This window comes from Gouania willdenowi, chromosome 3 (assembly GCF_900634775.1).
Source record: "Gouania willdenowi chromosome 3, fGouWil2.1, whole genome shotgun sequence".
Classification (NCBI taxonomy): domain Eukaryota; kingdom Metazoa; phylum Chordata; class Actinopteri; order Blenniiformes; family Gobiesocidae; genus Gouania; species Gouania willdenowi.
In genome coordinates, this window is record NC_041046.1 from 38,550,180 (window position 1) to 38,574,282 (window position 24,103).

Genomic DNA, 24,103 nt, shown 5'->3' on the forward strand with positions numbered 1-24,103 from the left:
ATGGCAGTAGAACCGAATAAGACGGAGATTCTCACCATTTTAAAAGGCTGCGGTCCGTTCCTACCAACAAGGTACCCGGGTCACCTTACCACTGCCACCGCTGTGTGTGTCACGCTGTTTTTTATACCGGGACGGCAGGAGTTAGACAGCTGTTTGCGCTTATCCGTTTTGCCAAGGCCCGGTCGGCTACTAAACCGACGGAAGCTAATAGAGAAGCTAACACAACCTCATTATACTCTACATATAGGCTGATGAAACAAACCCTAGCCGCTGTGGGAAAGCTAACCAAAGATGAAGGAAGTTAACGGGATAATAACTTTTGAAGCTAATGGGAAACTACCTGGGTGCTAAAGCTAACCGGAGCTAGCTTACCGGTGCAGTAGTGACACGTAAACACTCGTGACAGAGCTGCACACCGAGATGAACACATTATTACACTGTTAAATACCACCACTCACCCGAATAATGGTGACAGTCTGATTTGTTTGATCTACATGAGAAAAAGTGAACAATGTTTGAATCCTGAAATAAAAGACTTCATCCCTACGTAAAGGTTACGTTAACACTGAAGGTTAACGTAGCCCTGTTCATTATATTCACGCTCAAATAGTTAATTAATATCCAGTTAACAAATGATACACCTCACTCTTACCCTGGTTGGACCAACTATTGCATTTGTTCCTATGCATGTAGCTTCTTTATTATTGAAATTATTATTTAATAGTATATTTTATAAAATCTATCATATTTTTTAGTTAAATTCTATTTTTTTTAAAAAATCAACATTTTATATTGTAATACCATAAATTTTAACTTACCTTACAATTTATAGAAATATTTATGAATTTTCATTGCACATAATTATTTTTTAGTGTGGCTTTGAAGGAATTCCTACAACTACAACGATATTCTATAAAAACTAGTTGCAATTTATACCAATATGTGTTCATAGTTTATAACATAAACTATGGTTTACAGCTCCAAGATAATCTGATCAAAAGCAAATCATTTAGTTACAGTTATTTAAAGCTAAACGTTATGGTGTTTCTCATAATACTTGTTTATCTCAATTTTACATAATAAATCATGATATGGACCAAACTGGAAGCAATGTTTGTCCATGAGTTTAAAATATGTGCCACAGCAGCACACGGTAGATGAAGTTTGAATTGTGGGGGCTGTTGCAGAACATTCATTGTCATTGTAAAGAAACCACAGTTGAGATAGTTTGAGCTCTGCTACCCATGGTGCGTTATCATGCTGGAAAACCAATTGTGTCCATTCTGTTCAGACCTCTGGACGAAACGAGACCTTTTGATCCAAAGAACTTCTTTTCACAACTGACTTTTTTAAACCAATCTTTATGATAGCAGTTATAATAATTTGCATAACACAGTTTTTCTAATTTCAGTTCAGCTGCAATATTGTATTTCACCATTTGTTACTGAGCAGAACTATTATTCAATAATCAAACACAAATAGCCATGCTGTAATCTCCCAGGTCCAAGACATATCATTGTTTGGGAATGTAAACATCTCCATTATTTTATCGACCTGTTCTGTGTTACAGCTAACCTGTGAGGACAAGCTTTTATTTATCACTTATTAAAGATGTTTTTATGGAGCTTGTTTTGTTTTTTTTTTTTTACTCCCCAGGTATGTTTTGACTGTGCCGCCAAAAACCCAAGCTGGGCCAGTATCCCGTACGGCGTGTTCCTGTGCATCGACTGCTCCGGGATCCACCGCTCGCTGGGCGTACACCTCAGCTTCATCAGGTGACTCATCAGTGACAGTCTCATCTTTAAGCTGATTAATTTACTCCAGGGCCTCATTTATAAAACATTGAGTATTATCCACACTAAAAGTGAACGTATGTGAAAAATCGGAAAATGCACCACGCCAAAAAAAATAAATAAATCTGATTCATAAAACTGTGCAGAGCTCACCTTTAATAAATCACAGGCCATCTAGAAGTTGGTGCAGGTGAATTCACTTCATGCTCTGCCCTCAAGAAACCCACATCCTACCATAAATGGTTTTTGCATGACCAATGGAATTCTACTATCGTTCGTGGCAGAAGTGACAAGGAAAAGAAATTTCAGAACGAGGAAGAGATGCGTCTGAGTGATGAAGGCCTAACGTTGTTATTTACAGGAGTCGTCAGTGGCTCGTCACTGCAGTGTAAAATGTGACAAGGGGAAAAGAAGCGTCTGAGATTAATTTTTACTGCGGTCCTTAAAGTAGTCATGTTAAGCAAAATCAACTTTTCTGTGCTTTAAACGCATTATAATAATTTATTTAAAGTGCCACTGTGCATTGCAAATAGCCCTGAATGGCCTTTTAATGAAAATAATAATAATTATAATAAAAGTATATATATATAATTAAAGTGCTATAGTGCATTGCACATAGCCCTAACGTGCTTCCTTTCTAATTTTGTTTATTTACAGTGCTGTAGTGCATTGCACATAGCCCTAATGTGCTTCTTTCTCTAATTTTTTTTAATTTAAAGTGCTATAGTGCATTGCACACAGCCCTAACGTGCTTCCTTTTCTAATTTTGTTTATTTAAAGTGCTAGAGTGTATTGCACATAGCCCTAATGTGCTTCTTTCTCTAAGATTTTTATTTGAAGTGCAACAGTGAATTGCACATAGCCCTAAGGTGCATTATAAAAATATTAGTTTAAATCACTTGTGGTCACAAGTCTGGGTTGATCTGAGCCACTCCTTTAAATGACTTTTAAAAGTGTTAAAGCTGGGGGCTTCCCTCACTGTGGTTGGTAAACTGTTCCACTGAACGCTGCCTTTGTAGGAGAGGACGTTTTGACCAAAGGTAGTTTTTCCTCACAGGCACCTGACAGTCACCCCTGCTTATGGCCCTAGTGGTCCAGTTGGCACTTGTGTAGATCACTGCATCGTTGGCGTATAGTTGCATGTCCACACCTTGCAAACATCTGGCAGATCATTAATAAAAAGTGAAAATAAGATGGGCCCCAGGATGGATCCTTGTAATCCTGGAGTTCAGCTCTTGTGCTAGTATAGCAGGATCATTCACTCTCTGGTGTTAATTTCCAATGCCAAGTCATTTGTATCTTTCTTTTTCTGCCTCACTAGAAGTTTATTAATATTCTGCCAAATTTGTTTTCCATTTCCATTGGCATTTTTCATAATATTAATGAAAAAAAAATTGCTTTTGGTTTTTTGTTTCTGATGTTACTTTATTTCTCATTGATGTATATTTTTGTCTGTCCGTGGTCAACCCAGATTTAATTGAAGTCTTTAGTAGCTGATCTCTAGTTTTTATTAATTTCGAACAATTAGAGTTTAACCATGGGACAGAGTTAATTTTTTCCTTTTAAATGTCATTGTTTTTGTGAAGGACCTATAAACTTCCTGAATTTCTTTAAGGAATATTTCAGAGCATGTTTTGCTATTTAGGGGCGGTATTTTTTCCATAATATCGCCCCTTTAATATAAACATTTTAATATGACATAATGGCACTGTTCACATCTATAACACAATAGGCTTGGGTATGATTATGTGGATCTATAACTCTGATATGTGAGCAGATTAAATGTATCAATTCACCACCTCCTCGCGTTACCGTTTTTGTTTTTTTTTACCGCGTCTCCGAAGTGTCAGTGTGTACATTCTTACGCTACGTTTATTTTTATAAATCACAACCTTTGCTTGGGAAGTGGCAGATGCCATTTTTTGGTTATTAACCTCCGGTAAAAGAAAAAAAAACTGCTCACTGCACTACACTTATACAGTTAGCAGCAGGTATCAGATTTTTCATACATATACATACACGGGCAGAGATTTACACATTCTGTGTGATTTGCACTTTCATTATTTGTTTTCTCACACACATTCTGTCCTCCATCAGGTCCACTGAGCTGGACTCTAACTGGAACTGGTTTCAGCTGCGCTGTATGCAGGTCGGAGGAAATGCTAATGCTGTAAGTCAGGATTTTATTATCAAATCATAAAAATGGCTTCACTGGTGTTTGATTTCTTGGCTACACCTCACTCTCTCCCTTTCTGTTTATTTGCCTCTGAAGGTGGCATTTTTCCGCCAACATGGCTGCTCTACCAACGACACTAATGCGAAATACAACAGTCGTGCAGCTCAGATGTACCGGGAGAAGATCAGGCAGCAGGCCAACGCCGCACTCTCCAAATACGGCACAGACGTGAGTGTTGCAGCTGTTCAGTTGACTGGTTTAAATTGCAATGGAAGCATTTATTACCTTAACAAACATGTTATTATTTTAGGATTTTATTTTTATCTGATCATCTCGTTGATTTTGTTGTTGAACTTTGACCTATTGGTATAATTGCCTAGTTCCAGTAAAAACCCATATTTTTAAGTTTTTATTGAATTGATCTTCTTGGTCAGGTTGCATAATTTTATATCTTTGATAGTTTGGCGTATTATCTACAATGGTTTTAATTGTTCAATGTCTATGAGTGAGTGTTAATCTATGGAACCGAAAGCTGCAGATATCAACGGCAGTTGTTATGTAAGAACAGTAACAGGATTATTAAAGTCTGAGCCATGTTGGCAACTCCTGGTCAGAGTTCACAGACTAGTGGGGAATCACAGCCAGTTGGCATCAACTGATGACATCACTGTCATCATAGCAAACTGATATTGTCCTGTGTGATTGCTCGGTGTGGGAACCTCTGGGTACCTCACGATACAATACGCGATACAAAGCTCACGATAACAATTATCTCACGATATGACGATACTGCGATTATCGATATATTGGTCAGAAATCATTCTACTATAATCTATGACATACGAAGAAAAAAAGATGAAGTGAAAAAATACATTTTTGTTTTATATCTCTGAAAGACAATAAAAAAGGTCTCCTATGAACAGTGACACTATTTTAGTGCAACATTTCTGTAAATAAGTGTCAACTTACCAATGTAAACGAATAAGTATCTCCAATAGTGCTTTTTGTCAACAAAAAAAGGGTCTTTCTTACCAGTGACATCATTATTAGGAGTGTGGCGATACGGCGATACATCTTTTGCTTTTTCACTAAAATGTGCAGGTACGTCCACATAAATTTTGTCACTGTTGAAGGAACCAATATTTTGTTTACTGGAGTATTGCACTATAATGGTGTCACTGGTAAGAAATTTATTGTCTTTCAGAGATATGAAATAAAAATTTTATTTTTTCACTTCATCTTTTTTTTCTTCGTATGTCATAGATTATAGTAGAATGATTTCTGACCAATATATCGATAATCGCAGTATCGTCATACCGTGAGATGATCATTATCGTGAGCTTTGTATCGCGTATCGTGAGGTACCCAGAGGTTCCCACCCCTAATCATTATAGTGCAATATTCCAGTAAACAATATATTGGTTCCTTCAACAACAGTGACAAAATTTCTGAGAAGACCTACCTGCACATTTTAGTGAAAAAGTAGAAAAAAAGACAGAAAAAAAAATTGATGCTTAGTGAGAGCATATCGATAATCGATCGTGTGAAAAAATATTGTGATATATTGCCGTATCAAGATATCGTCACACTCCTTGTGTTTGCTACATAATGATTATTTCTGTCTGTTCCAGCTGTGGATTGAGTCCTCGGCGGGAGGCATTCCTCCTACTCCTGAAAAGAAAGAGGTCGACTTCTTTGGGGAAAACACTCAGGTTGGAAGAGACTGTTCTCTCAAAATGTTGATCATGTTCATGCTAAATATGATCCAAAGGTGTCCGGATCCACAGTGCAGCACACCATGTTGTGTATTTGAGTCACATAGCTCTAGGTTGTTCATTTCAACACCCACTGAAAGCCCCAACAATTTATACCTGAGCATGAAGCACAGATTTGCTTTTTGATTAGAGGTGAAACGATTAATCGTAAGGCAGTTAAAAATCGATTCACATCAATTCTCTGAAAATTGACTTGCAGTACTTTTTTTAAACAGCAGAGGGCGCAATATAGTTATCCTTCTCTTGTCCAAATGCTGAGGCGGCGGGCGGAATCTGCTACTACTTTGTTTTTGGCAGCCTTCTACTCTTAAACATGTTCATAAATGATTCCTTACCCCTTTAGCACTGAAAGAATATCTGGAATATTATGTGAATATCTGTAAAAGTCACATTTTTCTATTAGCTCTGTCTGCTAGCATAGCATCTCTTCTTCACTGTTAGAATAACTGCATGCCAACTGGTCCAAACAAATACCTGACGTAAATACAATGCAGACTGTTTTTTTTTTTTTTAAGTCCAATTGTTAAGGCACAAAATACATTTTCAGTTGCACTTTTAAAAAGAAAAATAACTTTTATGCCGTTTTGCATTGTTTACTGTAAAACCAGAATTTAAATGAATAGGCTTCTTCTTCATTTGTATTATGCTTTTATTTATTTCATTCAAGATTTATTTTTAGTTAAATTGCATTGTTTTGAATAGTTTATCAAGAGATTCTTTTGACAATGAAAATTAAAGGAAATAGTACAGTATTTTCTAGTTTTTTTTCCCCCAAAAAATAAAGGAATATTTTTCAGTCATTTGTCTACAGTCCCATTTTGTAAAATAAATCGTGAGAGAATCGTATCGGGAGTTGAGTGAATCATTACATCTTTATTTTTGACAGTGTGAAAATTAGAATTCAAGGAGCTGAAAAAATGCTCTGGAGCAGGTGAAGTCTGCCCCCCTGTGTGCACTGCGAACAACTACACAGCAGAGATCCTGGAGAGAGACATAGAAATATGACGTTTATTTTGACCTCAGTTGTTCGCACGCTTAAGGCAATAAATAAAACATAAGTCAATTTGCATTACAAGGCATTGTCACCGCATAGTGGTTGTAAGTGTGAATAGTCGGCATTTTGAGCCCTTTCCGATTAAAAGACGGTAATTTTTTACTCTTTATTCTTCAGTCAAAAGCCAGTCACTCACTAGAAAACGGGTCTGCTACCCTTTTTTGGGCCGAGACTCCAAAGTACAGAAGTTAAAAAATATTGGACTTCGACTAACTTTATCTTTTGTGTGTTTTGATTTATGTTCAGCGTCTGAACGACTGGAGTGTGGCACGGCCGTCGGAGCCTGAGCAGAACGGTTCCACCACCGCCCAAGAGCCAGTCGACATTAAGATTAAATCCCAAGTAGACGCCCGTGAGTAAAACACTCTTTCGCTCACTCTTTATTCATCACACCAACCAGCGTCTCAATGAGGGACCAAACTGTGCTGTCTGAATGAAATATTCTGATGTAGTTGAAATTGTGTTTTTTAGCGAAAGAGGACGGACCGAGTATCGACTGTCTGAGTACGTCCCCCAAAGCCTCTATTGGTGAGTGTTTCGTATTTTATCCAATTCTTTTTTACATCACACCAAACACAAATAGACAAACATAGCGTTTGTATTAGAATATTTAAAACACAGGTTTTTACATACGACGACCCTTCTGAAAAGGATTGGAGGTTTGAAGCAGTTTTTTCCAGCACAACATTAACTTTAGCTGGTGCATCAGTATTATGGGTATACCGGGAACTTGTGAAATGATAGGTTCTGTGCTGTTTGGAGTGGGGAAAAGTTTTACTGTAATTAATTCGTCACAATTAACACATTAAAGTCTTTCTTCTTCATGCTGTCTACAAAACAGCAGAGTTGGAACTGTCGCCCCCTGCATTCACAGATTTTTTCAGCTCACGGATTTTGTTTATTAAATTTTGGTAAACAAAAGAGGTTTACATTGACTTTTTAACTTTTACTGATTTTTTTTTAGAGCATAACAAAGCAGCACAAGTTGTCATTTTGACTGAAAAGGCTGCTAAATGATCCTGAATGCTTCACCTCCTATAGAACTCAATGGACTAAAAGGGGCGATTTACGTCATTAATGATGTAATTTAAACATGGCGACTCTCAAACGGTAAAGTAGTTCCATTTTTAGAAGTTAATAGAACATATATGATGCAAAATAATGCGTTTTGTTCGGCATAGATCTTCTTATAAGGACATTTCAAAGGTTTTAGGCCACATTTGTAAAAACCGTGGAGGATCCCTTTAAGTTTTATCGTGGCATTTAATTTGTGAGTCAAAAGGCAATTCTCTTGAGCTTAACCTTTGAGTTACACGTAACATTCTAATGGAATGATGCTCTGTGATGTTTTGGAGACGGCTTCCGTCCCAAACCACCATTGTAGGCCCCACACCTTCTATAAAAGCTACCCCCTTGTAGACTCTGTGGTGAGAAGGTTGAATTGAGAGAATTCTAAATAGAGAGGTACAGTGAGCATCGAGTAGCTAGTTGCATAGCATAGATTGTTCTTTGGGGATGTTATTATATAGACTGGGCGTGTCTTAACTGCTCCAGGAGTTTCCACTTTGAATTTCCTGCCAAATCCTTTAGTTACTCTTTAATGGTTAAAATGCTCTATTCTCACCAGTAGCTGATCCATCAGAACCTGAGCCTTTATGGATGAAAACCGGGAGCAGGAGAACGTTTAAAGCTGAAACTTGATGATGATGAATCTGTGCTCGGTGAGGCGAAGGAGAGAGAAAGTTTTTGATGCAGGCAAACTGATAGTATTGGGTGTATTGTTTGATTTTCTGTTCATATAATGCTATGCAGGTGTCAGTTAAAATAAAGTTAGACTTAACTGACATGTTAAAGAACGTTTCTCTGCCGTTCTTTAGAGGAGTCCATGCGTTTGTCATCACAGGAGCTACCGACACCTAAAGGTGATCCTTCGCAGGTGTTTCTTCTGCTTTGGCTCCTGGTTGCGTTGCTTGTTTGGCTCCTCACCCTCCACTGCTCTCCATGGCCTCAGTGATTAGTTTTGATGAACCTTTTTTTTGTCCAGCATGTTGTTCTTTGGACAATATAACAACATGCAATGTCTAACAATAAAGAGGTTTCCAGATGTGCGTATTATCACGGTTAATGCTGTCTCACAGCTTCACCAGCAAAGCTGCAGCACAAAGCTCCTCCTCTAACCATGTGAGGGATTGAAGTCTGATTAATAGCAACCCTTTACTCACTGGGCTGTTTGTCAACTTTAACCAACACTGCTGTGTTTACAAGCTTGGAGTTTAAAGCCTTCAAACTGTTTCTTTGCTTTAAACCGTTTCAAAAGTTTTTCTTCTGTGTTGTAGATGTGAAACCATCCATCATCGGAAAGAAGAAGCCGATGGCTGCTAAAAAAGGAGTGAGTTATAGGGAAAACCAATGATAATACTATATATTATCACCATAATTTATCTACCAATACTTTATATAATGTATTATAGAACGAAGACAATTTGGAAAAGTCACCTTTTTTTAAAAAAAAGTCTGTGTAAAGCAGAAATAAATGTGTTATGAGTTCGTCACACCACAGAAACATGTCAGTATATAAAATTGGGTCTCAAAATCATTGAAAAACAAGCCCTTATCTGAAACGCTGGGTGCGTGTCAGAAGTTTCTGGAACCACACCTACGCGCGGGAAGGTCTATGGGAGAGAGTAATGTGAAAGCGGCTCTAGTGTCAATAGTGCTTCCGAAAGTGTTTGGATCAGACCAAACAAGGTATTAGCGGAAAGGTCCGAGTGCAAAAATGTGCATCCCTCCCGGGTAGAGTTAAATCTGTGCCCGCTAAACGAAATTGCGGTGTAGAAAAGTGCTCATTTCATTTAAAATGTGGCACCATCGGATGCATTTTACTCCCCTCAGTCCAAATATGAGGTTTGTTTTTGGCTAGGGGCCGAATTGCGCCCGTTGGAGGTCGAATAAGTTTGGTGTGCTTCAGCAGCAGTGATGGGTATATGCTAATAAGGCTCCGTTACGTAACGCGGCCCTGATTTCTGACCCACCCATTAAATCCTGAATGCAATTAAATTTTAAATGGTTGAATGGCTTTTCCCATGTTTTAAGGAATACATTTATGACCTATTTAATTTGTTTAGTTAAAAATGTCAGAATTTACTTTACACGGTCTTTAGTAATAAACTTTTCTTTTTACCAGGAAAATCCCCCAAAATACAAAATTATTAACTACAATTATTGATTTAACAAGCATAATGATCTTAAATTAAACTAATCTTAAATTAGATGATGAAGAAACATGTAGATGTTTAGGACCCTGTTAAATAACTCATTTTAAGTCTTTGATAAGGACAAAGCTGCATTTTAACACTCTGACTGTGTGCTGTTTGCTGCTGCAGCTCGGCACTAAGAAAGGACTCGGTGCTCAGAAGGTGAGCAGTAAGAGTTTCACAGAGGTGGAGAAACAGGCTCAAGTGGCGGAGAAGCTGAGGGAGGAGCAGGCGGCCGAGGCCAAGAAACAAGCTGAAGAATCCATGTAAGGGAGACCTGATGCCGTGTGGCTAAAAACAGACGTAATGAAAGCAGTGTGATGAGAGATGTCTTATGTCTGTGCTGCAGCGTGGCATCAATGCGTTTGGCCTACAAAGAGCTGGAGATCGACAGGAAGATGGAGGAGAAGAAGCTTCAGACCATGGAGGGAAAAAAGCGGGAGCAGGCTGAGAGGCTGGGAATGGGCTTCGGCAACAGGAGGTAACTTCCTGTCACGTGACCGAGCTACAGAGACATGACTACATTGACAAAAATCAGCAAACAATGTCCTCAGTGATGCACCAACGCTCTGTGTAAATGCTGCACTTACTGTTCTCACCTGTAGGTGGCAGTGAAACTTACAGAATCAGAAATACTTTATTTATCCCAGGGGGAAATTGCTTGTCACAGGCTCCAGAAATCTTACAAATGAAAAGAATAAACACTAAACAAATAAAGATAAAAGAAAACATACATCATTAAGACTGTTAATTAAATCAGGATTAAATACAAGTGCACACATTACAGTAGAAAAAAAAAAAATAAGATAATAATAATAATACAATTATACAATGTACAAATATAATACAGATATATACAATAATCAAAGCTGTCTGGTTAAAGTGCCAAAAAGGGAATATTTTCCCCAGGATTTTGTACTTAACAGTTTTGGATAAAATATTAATGAATGAGAGACCTTATGCCGATGGAAGATTCAATTACATTTTGGAGGGGATCCAGATCAATATACTGATTCTGGATCAGTTTCACTCCTGGTAAAAAAGAGCAAGCAGGTCGGAAAATAGATGAATGAATGGATCAGTTTAAAAATCAAAAAATGATCTCTCTATTGGCCAACTTTAAAAAATATATTTTAATTTGAAATGGTTGTTCTTTATGAATATACTGCTAAATAAGTCTGTTTGAAACCTTTAGATACAGTATGTAGTTCTACAGCACCAACCACAGGCGGGCCCGTGACAAGTTGCTCATGAGATACAAACTCTGGCATTTATTTTTTAAATTTAAGATAAGACTTTATTAGTTTTAAATATGTACAAAATTATAGTCTAGTTTTTTAAGCGAAACATGAATGAACTAAAAAAATAAATGTATTTTTAGAAAATCACTAAACCCTCAGGGACTTATGAACCATGGCACGTTTAAAACAGCCTGTTGATCAGGTGTGTGTTTTTAGTTTAGGGTGTTTTTAGTTTAGTGTGTGAACGTCTGCTGTGTGTCTCCTGCCTCAGTGCCGTGTCACACTCAGTGATGTCAGAGATGCAGGTGATCGAACAGGAGAGCCCAATGGCAGCAAGACTCTCATCTCTGTCAAAACTGGACATGTTCGATGAGCCCGGCTTCACCTCCGGACCCCCCAAGTATGTGTCGCTCATGTGACCACGCCCACTGCATGCGCGTTTTAACTCTTTTCATTTTACAGATATAAGGACAACCCCTTCACAGTGGGCGACAGTTTTGGTTCCCGATGGGAGGCAGAAGGAAGCTCCACCTCCTTCACCTCCTCCTGGGCAATGGAAAAGGAGGAGCCTAAGGAGGAAGTTACCATCTCCAGTATTCAGCCTATCGGAGAGAGGCGAGAGCTCACACTTCGCAAACACCAACAAATTTTAACTCTGATACATCCTAATGAATTAGAAGTACTGTTATTTGATTAAAATTGTACTCAACTACAAGTAAGTCATACATAAAATACTCAAGTACAAGTAAAAAGTAGCTCATTTAAATAGTAACAAACGAAAAGGTAATAGTTACTTTCACCCACCACATTTATTTTTGGTAATACATTTTGCCATGGTTACCTAGCATAGAACTTAATTTATTTTCCACGAAGTCATCTGTATAAAATAAAAGGTTTGTCAAAATGTACATTTTTTGTTTTTGTTTTTGTTTTGTTTTTTTTAAATAAGATTACACCATTGAATTCAATTCATAATGGAAAAATTCTCAGGCTTTAAGTACTGCTACATTTATTACCTCTGAAAAATAAAAAATAATGAAAATAACCAGCATTCAAAGCTGTTTTGGTGCGGTGCATTACGTTTTATCCGATTGGTCGACTATGATGTGATGCATTTGATTGTTGTCTGGTCATTTCAGTATTTGTTTTCACAATGTCCGTTGATCATTTTAAAACAAAAAATAATAATTTTCTCAGTAATGGTTGGGTGTAGAAATGTAATGAATTACTTTACTTCTTTTAAAACATACTTAAGTACAAGTAAAATTACTGATTTAGAAATATACTAAAAATAAGTACAAGTCCCTATAAAAGCAACTCAATTACAGTCTTGTTAGTACTTGTAATTTGTTACTTTCACCCCTATTAAAAACACCCATTGGTGAGTAAAGAGCTTAATGAACCTGCAAGGGGAGCCAAAACCCTGAGACAAGTTCACTTTTAAAGGTCCCATATCATGCTATTTTTTACCCATCTCCATTTGTTCTAAGAACCCCAAAAACATAGTATTTGAGGTTTATTTTCCCAATCTCACCTGTTTTCCAGAGTTTTAGCCTCTGAAAAGTCACTTTCTGAGCAACTCTACACAAATGGGCTGATTTGCAGCCTACTTATGCATATTAATGAGTGGGTGTGTCTATAGACGGGACACTGACTTCCTCCTCCCCGCACGGTGATGTAGGGCCAGAGGACGGCCCGCCCTCCTCCTCCCACCCACTGCGTAGCCAAGCTCATGCTGCTTTATAAACACGAGACAGAGCGTGGGGGCGGGGCGTTCACTGGTACATACATAGACTGTAGAAAATACATGCATAGCACTGTGCGAAGGAAATGCTCACCTTCATGGGCGTATCTGTTTATATGTCAGTCACGGCAGAGAGCTTCCTGGAGGCGCGGCTTCTCCAGCTCAGTGCCGCGTCAAATTCATTATCAAAGTGTCCTGCTGTAAGAAAGGAGCAAGTCATCCTCTAACTAACGATTGAGGGAATCAATGAAAAAAAACACTTTGGGCATGTGTATGAAGCCCAAATAGCACTTCATGATGTTTAAAGCACAGAAAAGTCAATTTAGCGTAACATGGGCCTTTTACACCCTAAAGTAAATCTAACGTGCTGATCAAGCAAGTCTTTGTGTGTATCTAGGCTTGTTTGGTTTAGGAAGGTGACGTTGGTGATTGATTTGTTCTTTGGTTCTGATCTCCTGTGATTTATCTTTAATCAAATCATTGTGCAATAAAGAAATGTCAAGGTAATTTTGCCAGTTTACAAAGTCTGGTCTCTACTGCTGGCTTTGTCTGAGACATTGTCTGTCCTCGTCTCACTTACCCTTTGAATCCATCCCAGACTTCCCAGCAGGAGGAAAGCAGAGGCCGCTGCAGTTCCAGTGGCTGAGTCCAGTGAGGCCAGGCAGAAGTTCGCGAATGCCAAAGCCATTTCATCAGACATGTTCTTTGGTCGTGAGAGTAGCGCCGAGGTCTGAACTGGGAGCTTTTCTTTGTTCTGTTGCTGTAATCCAAACCTTCATGTGTTTTTCTGACCTTTCCTTTCCTCTGTCTACAGTACGATGCAAAGACCAGACTGGAGGGAATGTCAGGAAGCACCTCCATCAGCTCAGCCGACCTGTTTGGAGACGACGACTCCCACAGAGGTCAGTGCTGTTTAATAATGGATTCATATCATATGTTGACGTGCACGTCAGCACTACTGATGGGACGTACGATAATGTCGGACTGTTGAAAGGATTGTGTGATTGAATTGAGCTCAGAATTATAATGTTTGCTATCAGAGTTAAGTTTTGCACTTGGCATTAACATGAAGTGTTTAGAGATTTCAGTTATTTCAAGATACTTGAGACGATCATTTATTTGATCAGATAAAGACATAGTGTAGGCCTCATAGATAAATAAACCAAAGATTCGTGGGGAAAAAATGGATGTGAAAGGTCGAAGTTACTGATAGAAAGTTTTTCTTCATCTCATCAAAACACAATGTATAGCCAGAAAATTCTCATTTTTGTGGAACTTAAATGTATATTTTGCTTTCTACTGAAATCCAAATAATAAATCAAATTTTCTATAAAATTTACTGTATGTATTTTAGCTTTTTAAAGCAAATAATTTAATCTAAATAAATCTTGTTTTATTTTCAGTGCATCCCCTACTAATTAATGATTGTCAGAAATATCTTTAAAATGCATAGTTTTAAATAAAACGGTATAAAAATTTTGCACTGTGAGGGGCCCAGTGAGGTTTTTTTTCATGTGCCCCAAAAACCCTGGCAGCGGGGGGCGCCAAAATGTAATTTGTTTATTCCAGTGTGCGTACACTGTAGCTGTTCCCACTCAACGTTCTTGAAGCCAAAAATATGGCGCTATGGGGTGCTTCCATCTTGCAAATTTGACGTCATTTGGAGCCAGAGTCTGTGCAGTAGGGTCTGGCGGGAGGAGCCCGAGTAACACGCCCCGCCCATTTAACGTACTGCCCTGATGAGTTACGCAGCCAAGAACATAAGTATCTTTCCCACTGGAAATTCTACCAACGTCTTGTTCAGGTCATAGAGTTAGTACAAAACCATGATATATTTACATTCAAATATCTAGTTAAATGGCGTCTCGGCTTTCCTTCACAACATAACTTCTATTCACAAAGAGAGCTACGCAAGATCTGCATCTGTCAATCATTGTCATATATGACGTAAAATCCCATTTTCCCATTTAAAACAAATTTCACAGAAAAATGAGCACTTGAACACAATGAAGGTTGATAATAACTAATGATCACAGCAAAGTTTAGGTTTGGAAAAAATTGTGAAGAGTATTTTTACTTTACAGTTTGACCCAAATCCCATCTGTTTTCATTGAGGAGGCGGGGTTTATGACCTATACTGCAGCCAGTCAGTTGGGGGAGCTCTAAAAATAAAACTTCCTCAGGAGCTTGTCCCGTCCATTGTTTTTACAGTCTATGATCTACTCTACGCCACCAAATGGCTAGAAACGTCTCTGCATTAACGTGTTATTTTAAGATGCTGATGTTTGGGAACTGAAACTGAGTTAAGTTTAAGATTGTTATTCTTGTGTTGGTAAGGATTCCTATTTGATTTGAATCAAATTAAAGATGACACAAATGTTAGAGCAGCAGATGATGGAGAGGAAAACATCCAGAGTCAAACACGTGTTGTAAACACTTTCAATCTAATACTCATGAGTTAAAAATCTGTGCAGTATCAACCGTGTTGTCTATCAGTGGGAGTTCTGTGGAATATTTAAGCTCCTCCTCCTGCACAGGTCGAGCTTCAGGATTGGACAGTGTACTGCCGTCCGGCCCGGACATTGCTCAGTTCAAACAGGGGGTGAAGACCGTCGCTGGAAAAATGGCCGTCCTCGCTAACGGCGTTATGAACACGATCCAGGTGAGGAACACTTCCTGTTATAATATAGGCTGTGTTCGAAATGGCACACTCTGTACTATATGCTACAAACTCTGAGTATATACTGTCTAGTATATACTATAAGTATGAGGATAAATATCTTTCTTAATTCGCCACCTTTGAAAGTTCTGAAAGCATTTTAAGCAAAAAAAGTGACCAAATATAATAACGTGGTGATTTGATCTATAAAACATTTCTCTAGACCTGCCATTGTGCTACTTACAAAACTTCTGGTTAACTTCAAAACAAGAGCCTGTTTACAAAAGGTTAAAAAACGAATGGAAGACAAGAAGAGATGCTTTTATTTTGAAAAGAGGATGTTTGACTTTTAACTCGAAGCCGATCCAGGACGATCTTACATTCCATCAGCAATGCATCATGGGGCAGTTGAGTATGACTAGTGTGCCCACCGTGTATACTTAAAAAATGTCTTGTATACATCCGGGTATTTCTTGCGTACTCATTCTTTTCATACTATCTACTTGGAACATTGTCATTTTGAGCAGTACGTTAGTATGCAATTTCGAACACAGCCATACTTAAGAAGCAGGTTTGTGACATCGTTATATTTTTACAGGATCGGTATGGCTCGTACTGAGCGGCGCCCCCCTGATGGGAGGAGCCATTAGCGGCGCCCCCTGGTGGGAGGATCCATTAGCGGCGCCCGTGCAGAGTTGGATGTGCATGAGAACTGAAGCTTTGAGCGTCGACTCGGGACAGAGACAGTTTTCCAGGACTCAGTATTCTCTCATTGTCAGTTTTAACTTTGGACATGAAACCATCAGAGGACGATTCTCTGATGACTCCACCCACTACTCAAAATGCTGATGTCACTTCCTGCACAGAAAAGTCCTTGATTTTCAAAGAGATGGTTGAGCTCTATTCTCTTATAGACCAGTGTCCAGCTCGGTTCCTGGTGATTTTATTGGATGCTCCATGCTTGTTGACTTTTTGTGTGGTATAAAAAGTGTTTATATATTTTTAGAAGTGATTGGAGGAAGAATTGCTGCAGCAGTTCATCCACAGGTTGTATTTTTTTTTCCCACGATGCACCAACTGTTTTGAGTTTGTGAGCTCGGAGTTCTGCTGTTTCATGTCTGTCTGTCATAAATACTATTAAAATCAAAGAGAACATGAGTGATGGAACATGTAATGCGGGATTAATGTGCTTTAGGTGGATAGTTTCATCTTATCTTTATTAAAAACAGGACGTTAGGAGGATGTTATAGTGTGAACTAAAGCGGTTTGTAGGTGTTGCTTCGTGTCTGCAGACATCCTCTCACTTTCTTCCTCTGACAAATATTCTGGTACCAGTTAGTAAAGAACAGCCTTTCTCAAAGAGTGGTTCGTGGACCACTGGTTGTCCTCAATCAACCCATAGTGGTCTGTTAGTTTATTGGGCAATTGTAGTTTTTAAACTAAAATTGTTTCTCAAACTGTTAGATCCGCTTCAAACCTGTGTAAATTCATAGTGTGTCACTAAATGTTGTTCAAAATTGTTTTATATAATTATAAATTACGTATACAACTCCAAGATTATTACAAATAACTCCAAAACCACATAAAATAAGGAAAATACAGACTGCCACAACTGCACAAAACAATAACAAAAACATAAACCAAAATAACAGGAAAATTCACAAAATAAGAAAATTACACAAAATCATGACACTAATCATTTCATCTCAATCATTCTTCAACAAACTGACCCGAATCAAGAAAAACATTTAAATTCTTGTTTTTTTCCAATTAACGTGGAGTTAGAGAGAACAGAATATCACTGTAAACAAACGTGAAAAAAGTGATTTGTGATGAAACTGAATGACTTCAATGAACTGATCATTTTATTCTTAAAAAAAAAAAAAAAAAAAAAAATCAGCATTTTAGTAACACAAGACAGGTTTTAATTCACAAGCAAATACAAACGCACTGAGTTCATGTATTTTGGATTAGTTAATCAAACGGCTGTATAAAGAAATCCTATGAGCGAGTTAAAAACCATGAAAGCTCACACACGCACACCTTAGAGCAGCAATTCTCAACTGGTGGGTCGGGACCCAAAAGTGGGTCGCGGACAGCTGGTCAAAAATATATACTCGTCTTTTATTTTTAAAGAAACTTTTCTTTGACAGACATGTTGTAAAATGTATGTTGCAAAAGAAAATATACATATTTATGTTTTTTAAGATTTAAGATTATATAAGTGTTTAACAGCTATTTTTGAAAAACTAAATTCGGTTGGTTGAATTCTAAAAAAAAAAAAAGACAAGGCAAACAAAGTGGAGCTTTTAAAAAAAAAAAAGAAACTTAAAATACTGCCAAGAATTAATCAGAAACTAAACTACAATGTATCACATCCACGTCATTAATCAATGAGAATTACTTAGTTTTTGATTAAAAACTGTCAAATTAACTTTTGTCAAGTAATGTTTTTTTGATCATTTCACTGTTTCTGGAAATTTAAATGTTTCTCGATTACCACCAAATCCTCCCCTCATTCATGCACATTCAGATTCACAAAAAAACATAATTAAATGTAAGTATAAAAAGTATTGTCGAGTATCAAAAATATTAATCATTCATTTACATTGTTGGTGGGTCCTTTTATTTAATTCCATTTCTGCTGCTTTGAGAGTCACTGAAGAATTTTGTCCAGAGCAACAAAACAATATTCATCGTCTGTGAAAACTGACAAATGTCCACAGAGCAGTGAGTGTTTCCGTCTGTGATTCACTGTCAGTAAAAACAACCTTCAGACCGTTTCTTCTCCTTTCATCCAGTGTTAACAATAACATCGTCCAGTCAGGCTTCAGCCCCAGTTGTAGAAGTAGATCTTCTGCCAGGCAGGAAGGTAATCCATCAGAGGACCTGAAAACACACGCACACACTAATTAACAAACAACTACTGCCCTTTAATGGTAACGGAATTGACTTCAGGACTAACCAAAATAAAACGATAAAACAGATGGGAAACTTTAATCACTGTGGGAAACGATGTGATTGTATCTGATCCGAGGGTCTCATTATCAACATTCATGTCAGCATGAATAAAGGAAATAACAAAGGGTTTGGTTTTTGTTTTATATTTTTTTCCTATCATTTTTGTATATTTCTATTGTTTCGTGTTTTTGGAATCATTAAGTATTGATTTATTTATTTTTTTAAATGTCTTTGTCATTTTCTGTGTTTTTATTGCTGTTTTGTTCCTTTAGAAATAAACACAAATATCCTCACTTATATATATATATATACATTTAATACAGTTTAAACAATAGTATATATAAGGTTCCTACTTGATATCCAAATATATAAGTTTGAACATGTGATGTTTTACACTGAAATATCTTTCATATCTCTATTTAAAACAAATGTTACATCTTCCCACAAATCTAAACAAAAGTGTTCAGCATCCTGTTGATGTGGTCGTGAACACTTTCATTTTCATTTTGACACTGGGCTGCATTTACTGGAAATGAACAGTTTACAGGAAGCTTAGCTGATGCAACCCACCCCTCCCAACATGCAACCCACGCATATCCTCTGTTGCCATGGTTCCCTTGAGAGCAACTGAGAGCAACTGCCACTGTTCAATGTGAATCTAGTGCTGCATTAGAAATGTGAAAGTCTAAACTTTCTCCACTATTAGGGCTTCAGACTTCCCTCTGTGGGAAAGCATATATTTAGACTAGGTTAGGGTAAATACATTGGCAATATGCTAATTTAGTGCAGCCCCTAAAAATATATACACACAACACGGCTCCAGAAACACACAAAATGACAGAAATACACAAAAGGCCAGAAAAAACACAAAATGAGTGAGAAATGTTCAAAATTACAACAAAAATACAGACAAAGACAGATACATGAAGAAAAAAAAGAGTTAAAAATAAAATATGAAAAATGACAACAAAAACACATAAAATGACTCCAAAACAGCAAACAAAATGTAAAAAGCTTACAGCAAAATAGACAAAACAACACAAAACCCACTGTTTCCTGTGTAAATGCTCATGTTTTCTAGTTCTGCTGCTCTAGGTTTAGGCTGCTGGTATCCTTAACACTTCTCTATCGTTACTCTTCATGCAGTAAAACGTGAAGTTTTGATGCTTTAACCCTGTTCTATAGCCTCTCTGTGGTCTTAAACAGTGTTTCACACACACACACACGCAAGGTTTTTGTGCTCGCTGAGTGTGAACGTTTACACGCAGACGAAATACTTACTTTTACAACTAAACACCCACTGTCGACATGTAATTTTTCACTTAGAGCTGATGGTTCCTAATCTGTGACTCACAGCCCAACACCGGCTAAAAGCAGGATTACTTACGAGCCACGAGTCCGATCCCTGGAACGTGTTCAGCCAGGAGTCGGAGCAGGACCAGAATCTTCTCCCTGTGTGCGAAGCAACGTTAGCTTTAGCGTTACTGACTGTGATCGTCCTGCGGAGGGCGACACTCACTCAGAGTATTTGTCATAGAAAGGCGAGCGCAGCAGGTAGTAGAGCAGGAGGAAGGTTCTCCTCCTCACCTCTGCTTTCTCCCAGCCATTCTTGAACTTAGCGTCACTGAGCGCGGTGAGGCTGGGGAGAAACAACAGGAAGTGACATCAGACCAGAGGCAGAGGGACACATCACTACATTCAAAGTTCAAAGCAGGACACGCAGACCTCAGACACGGCTCATCTCGTACAGATTTCTTACGATACATTACTACAGATTATCCTAATGAAATCTGAGGAAGATCATTTTTATTTACCTGGAGAGTTCGAGGACGCCAGAGACGAGCCACGGCTTCCACGACTGTTTCCCACAGAGGCCGAGGCAGAAAACTGCACAGGTGATGTAAGAAAAACACAACGTTCATCTGAAAGAGTTAGAGCCTGGTTTTCCTGATCCTGGCGGAAGGATACGGTGAACCAGCGGTCGAGTGATGTACACGGACTCTGCCACGGTCTCCTGCAGACCCAGGGCTGTGGGTTTGGAGCGGCTGCTTCTCTTCTTCCGTGGTGGAGCTCCCCACAGCTGAGCCTGATGAGCAGCAGCTGGAAAGACAAAAGTTTTCAATTTAGAAACATTTCTACACAAACACAAACCGCTGTTTATTTACAAAAAAAACTTTAACTAGACAAATCTGGTCGTTTCCACGCTCGTGTTGGTTGCTTTAATTAATAACTAATGTTTGAGTTATCTTATACATGCTAAAAGAAACTTCATCTTACAATAAAATGTTTTGTTATACAAACTTAACCTTATATGCATACTTAATGAAAAATACATACCGAATCACTGTACATTAAACACACTGAAATATCTATATTAAGTCATTCATTCATTATTATATTAAATCTTTACAAACTATAAAAAGCACATTATTATAATGCAATATGTATATGTGCCATCAATTACACTTTTATATCATATGATTCAGATTATGTACTATAATACAAAGTTAATATACATTTAAAATAAATGATAAAATAATAATTATTTCCTGAAAAAGCCCTGATGTCATTTCTTCTCAGGCATTTGTTAGTCTTACCGCTGCCCAGGGGTCTGAGGACCCGTCCTGATCTTCGACCCACAAAGACGCCGCCGTCATCATCCTGCTGCTTTTCGTCATTTTCCTCTGAGGAACAAAAATTAACCGTCACGAGATTGAATTAACTTTTAGTTACACTAGGATTAGTTTAATATATGATGAGGCAACTACAGCCTGTGTCTCTGTGAGCTAATGCTAAGCTTCAGGCTAAGCGACGCAAACCTAAATTAGTCGGTCATCGATGGCAGCACCAGTCCCTTACAAGAACATCATTAGAATAAAGACAAAGGGACAGATATGAAACAATAGTTTAGTCCTCCTGATGCATAAAGGCCAGTTTGTCAATGTTCCCTTTGACTTCTTCAAAACGCCGCATATTAAAATGCTTTAAGTGAATGAGGTCACTGACCTGCAGCGACAACGTCTGCTTCTCTGTCCATGGGAGCGAGGGGAGGAGACGTCTGCAGGCCCGACTTATACCAAAGGAGAAGCACCAGGCGAAAAGACGCCCTGGGAACGCAAACAGAGAGTGTTTCACCACAACAATTATAGATAGCACCTCACATTTACAGATTTAGAAAAAAAGTAGTACTTGTACATGGAAACAAATGTGAAGAAGAAGAATAAGCTCCCATTTTGTTTTTCTAATCAGATATTATTACTGGCAATTAAACTTCCCAAAATCGTGGCAAACATGCATTAGACCAGCCAGGGATTCTCAACTGGTGGGTCACGGACAGCTAATCAAAAATAAATAAGTACTTAATGTCTCTCACGTTGGAGGGAAAGGAGGAACAGGAACACTGGAAAATATGTCACGTCATATGTTGAGCGAGAATTGACACGTTTGTCTATTTGCCAAACCTGTGCACGGGGAAAAAAAACTGTAAAAGTGTGATATTTATCCAATCCATGCATGTGTGAGGCTACATTCCATGTCATATTGCAATTTCTGCTTGATTTTTGGCAATAGTAATAACAATATTGCCAATAATATTTCAGGATGTGTTTTTTTGTGATCAGGGAGAACTGTAGCCCCTACAAACCTTCAGGAAATCAATCCTGCAGCAAAGCCGTGTTAGAACATTCTAATGAAAGTTCCATTCTTAACTTCCAATAACGTCTATGATTAAAACCTGAATGAACTGTGAGACGAGTGAGAGTTTTGATGCATTATTGATGAACAGAGGAGACAGTATGGTCGCCCACAGGTCAGCTGTGGAATAAAGAGGATGGAAGTGAAAGAAGTGTGAGTGAGTTCTCAGGAACGTACTTGAACATCTGGACTAAAGCGATGACCAACCAGCGACCGGACTCCCCCCACAGCCGGCTGGCCGCCATCTCCAGGAAGACCTCCACGTACTCCAGCACAGAGAGCCAGGTGAGCAGCCTCTGCTGGGAGAGAGACTGTCGATGGAGGAGAGCGGGTCAGCGTGTGAACGTTTACAGCTACAAACAGAGCGTTAGCAACACTCACCTCAGAGATGGAACGTCTCAGTCCTTTACGCAGGATGCTGTCATTGAATAAGACCAGGAGGTTGGAGGCTGAGTAGACTGAAAGAACATCACAGGGATGTTTGTGTGACTACAATACGACTTGTTTTACTTTTGTCATGTTTTATTAACTTTCTGATACATTTATAGTCCTTACATCTCCAAAATAAACTAGTGCAACTACACCTCAGCTGGATTCAGATTTTTTTTGTAAACCCCAAAATAGAGAGTTTTAGGGGTCAAACACAAGTAATCAATGTAAAAATGAAGTAAGAACACTTTGCATCCATCTACGGGACTCCACATCCCACAATGCAATGTGAGAATCTTTTCATTAATTAGTTTTTACAGTGCAGATCTTTGTCTTGAGCAAATGATCTTTGATTTATTCATCTAAGAAGCCTACACTATGTCTTTATCATCTGATTAAGAAATAATAATAAATTATCTTTACGTTTACAAACAAAACTACTAACTGAATGAAACACAATATTCTTCAGACCCATTTTACAGATCTCTGTAAACTATGGGATACACACAGTCCAATTCCACAGATGACAGCCTGTCACAAGATAACATGGTCACCAGTCAAACCAAAACACCAGCTTGATTAACAGAATATATGCTCAGCATTATTCCGATCACACCGCTCATTCACACGCACACGCACACTAAAACTACTTACGCAGGGGTGGGACAGTAACACTAAGCCACGCCTACATTACCTTTTCTGACCAATCAAACAAAAATGTCAGACAGCGTATTACATATTAAAAGTGTCATATGTGTGTATATAAGCTTACCGAGCTCAGAGAGAACGTGAGAATCAGCAAACCGACCTGAAGAGTAAAGACAGCTTTAGTCAGAGCCCTCTTCACACACTGATAGTCCGTGTTTAGACTCACCTGCTATGAGGTAGGAGAAGGTTCGCGCTGCGGTCTCCAGCTGTGCTGCAGAAGCTGGATTCGTCTGAACATAGTCGATGTAGCGCTGGTAGAAACGCTTCAGTTTCTCCACGGACTCCTTTAAGTTGGACATTTCTACTCCAGCGCCAACACGCACTCCTCATTAAAGTTTGCTTCAATCTGCGTCCACACGGAAAGTGTTAATGTGTTTACAGCGTTTAAAGTGCTAATGTTTACCGAAACTTCTGCGTCAAACTGAGCCATGAGCTGTTACTTCCGCTAGAGAGGAACGACATCAATTATCTTCCCCCAGTCCGACGGAGATGATCTTCCCCCCGGCGAGAAATGCATGAATTATTATTATTATTATTATTATTATTATTATTATTATTATTATTATTATTATTATTATTATTATTATTATTATTATTATTATTATTATTATTATTA

The 24,103-nt window shown here is 38.3% G+C and overlaps 2 protein-coding genes across 2 annotated transcripts; one reads left to right on the plus strand and one right to left on the minus strand.

The window, feature by feature from the left end:
• On the plus strand, window positions 1–17,612 carry LOC114454724 (ADP-ribosylation factor GTPase-activating protein 2-like). Its single transcript, XM_028435394.1, is given in 17 exon segments — window positions 1–34; window positions 37–71; window positions 1,657–1,775; window positions 3,891–3,963; window positions 4,066–4,197; window positions 5,601–5,681; window positions 7,045–7,150; window positions 7,270–7,326; window positions 9,135–9,187; window positions 10,182–10,318; window positions 10,402–10,533; window positions 11,565–11,693; window positions 11,756–11,908; window positions 13,636–13,765; window positions 13,852–13,939; window positions 15,575–15,699; window positions 16,295–17,612. Coding segments are annotated over 17 exon segments (1,605 nt in total). The 3' UTR covers window positions 16,316–17,612.
• On the minus strand, window positions 17,202–23,932 carry pex16 (peroxisomal biogenesis factor 16). Its single transcript, XM_028435409.1, has 11 exons — window positions 23,654–23,932; window positions 23,552–23,587; window positions 22,732–22,808; window positions 22,528–22,661; window positions 21,664–21,764; window positions 21,255–21,341; window positions 20,626–20,757; window positions 20,472–20,544; window positions 20,177–20,296; window positions 20,045–20,109; window positions 17,202–18,585 (listed from the first exon to the last, which is right to left on the minus strand). Exons 1-11 carry the CDS (start codon window positions 23,784–23,786, stop codon window positions 18,527–18,529), a joined length of 1,017 nt encoding a protein of 338 aa, XP_028291210.1. The 5' UTR covers window positions 23,787–23,932; the 3' UTR covers window positions 17,202–18,526.
• Window positions 23,933–24,103: the final 171 nt, after the last annotated feature.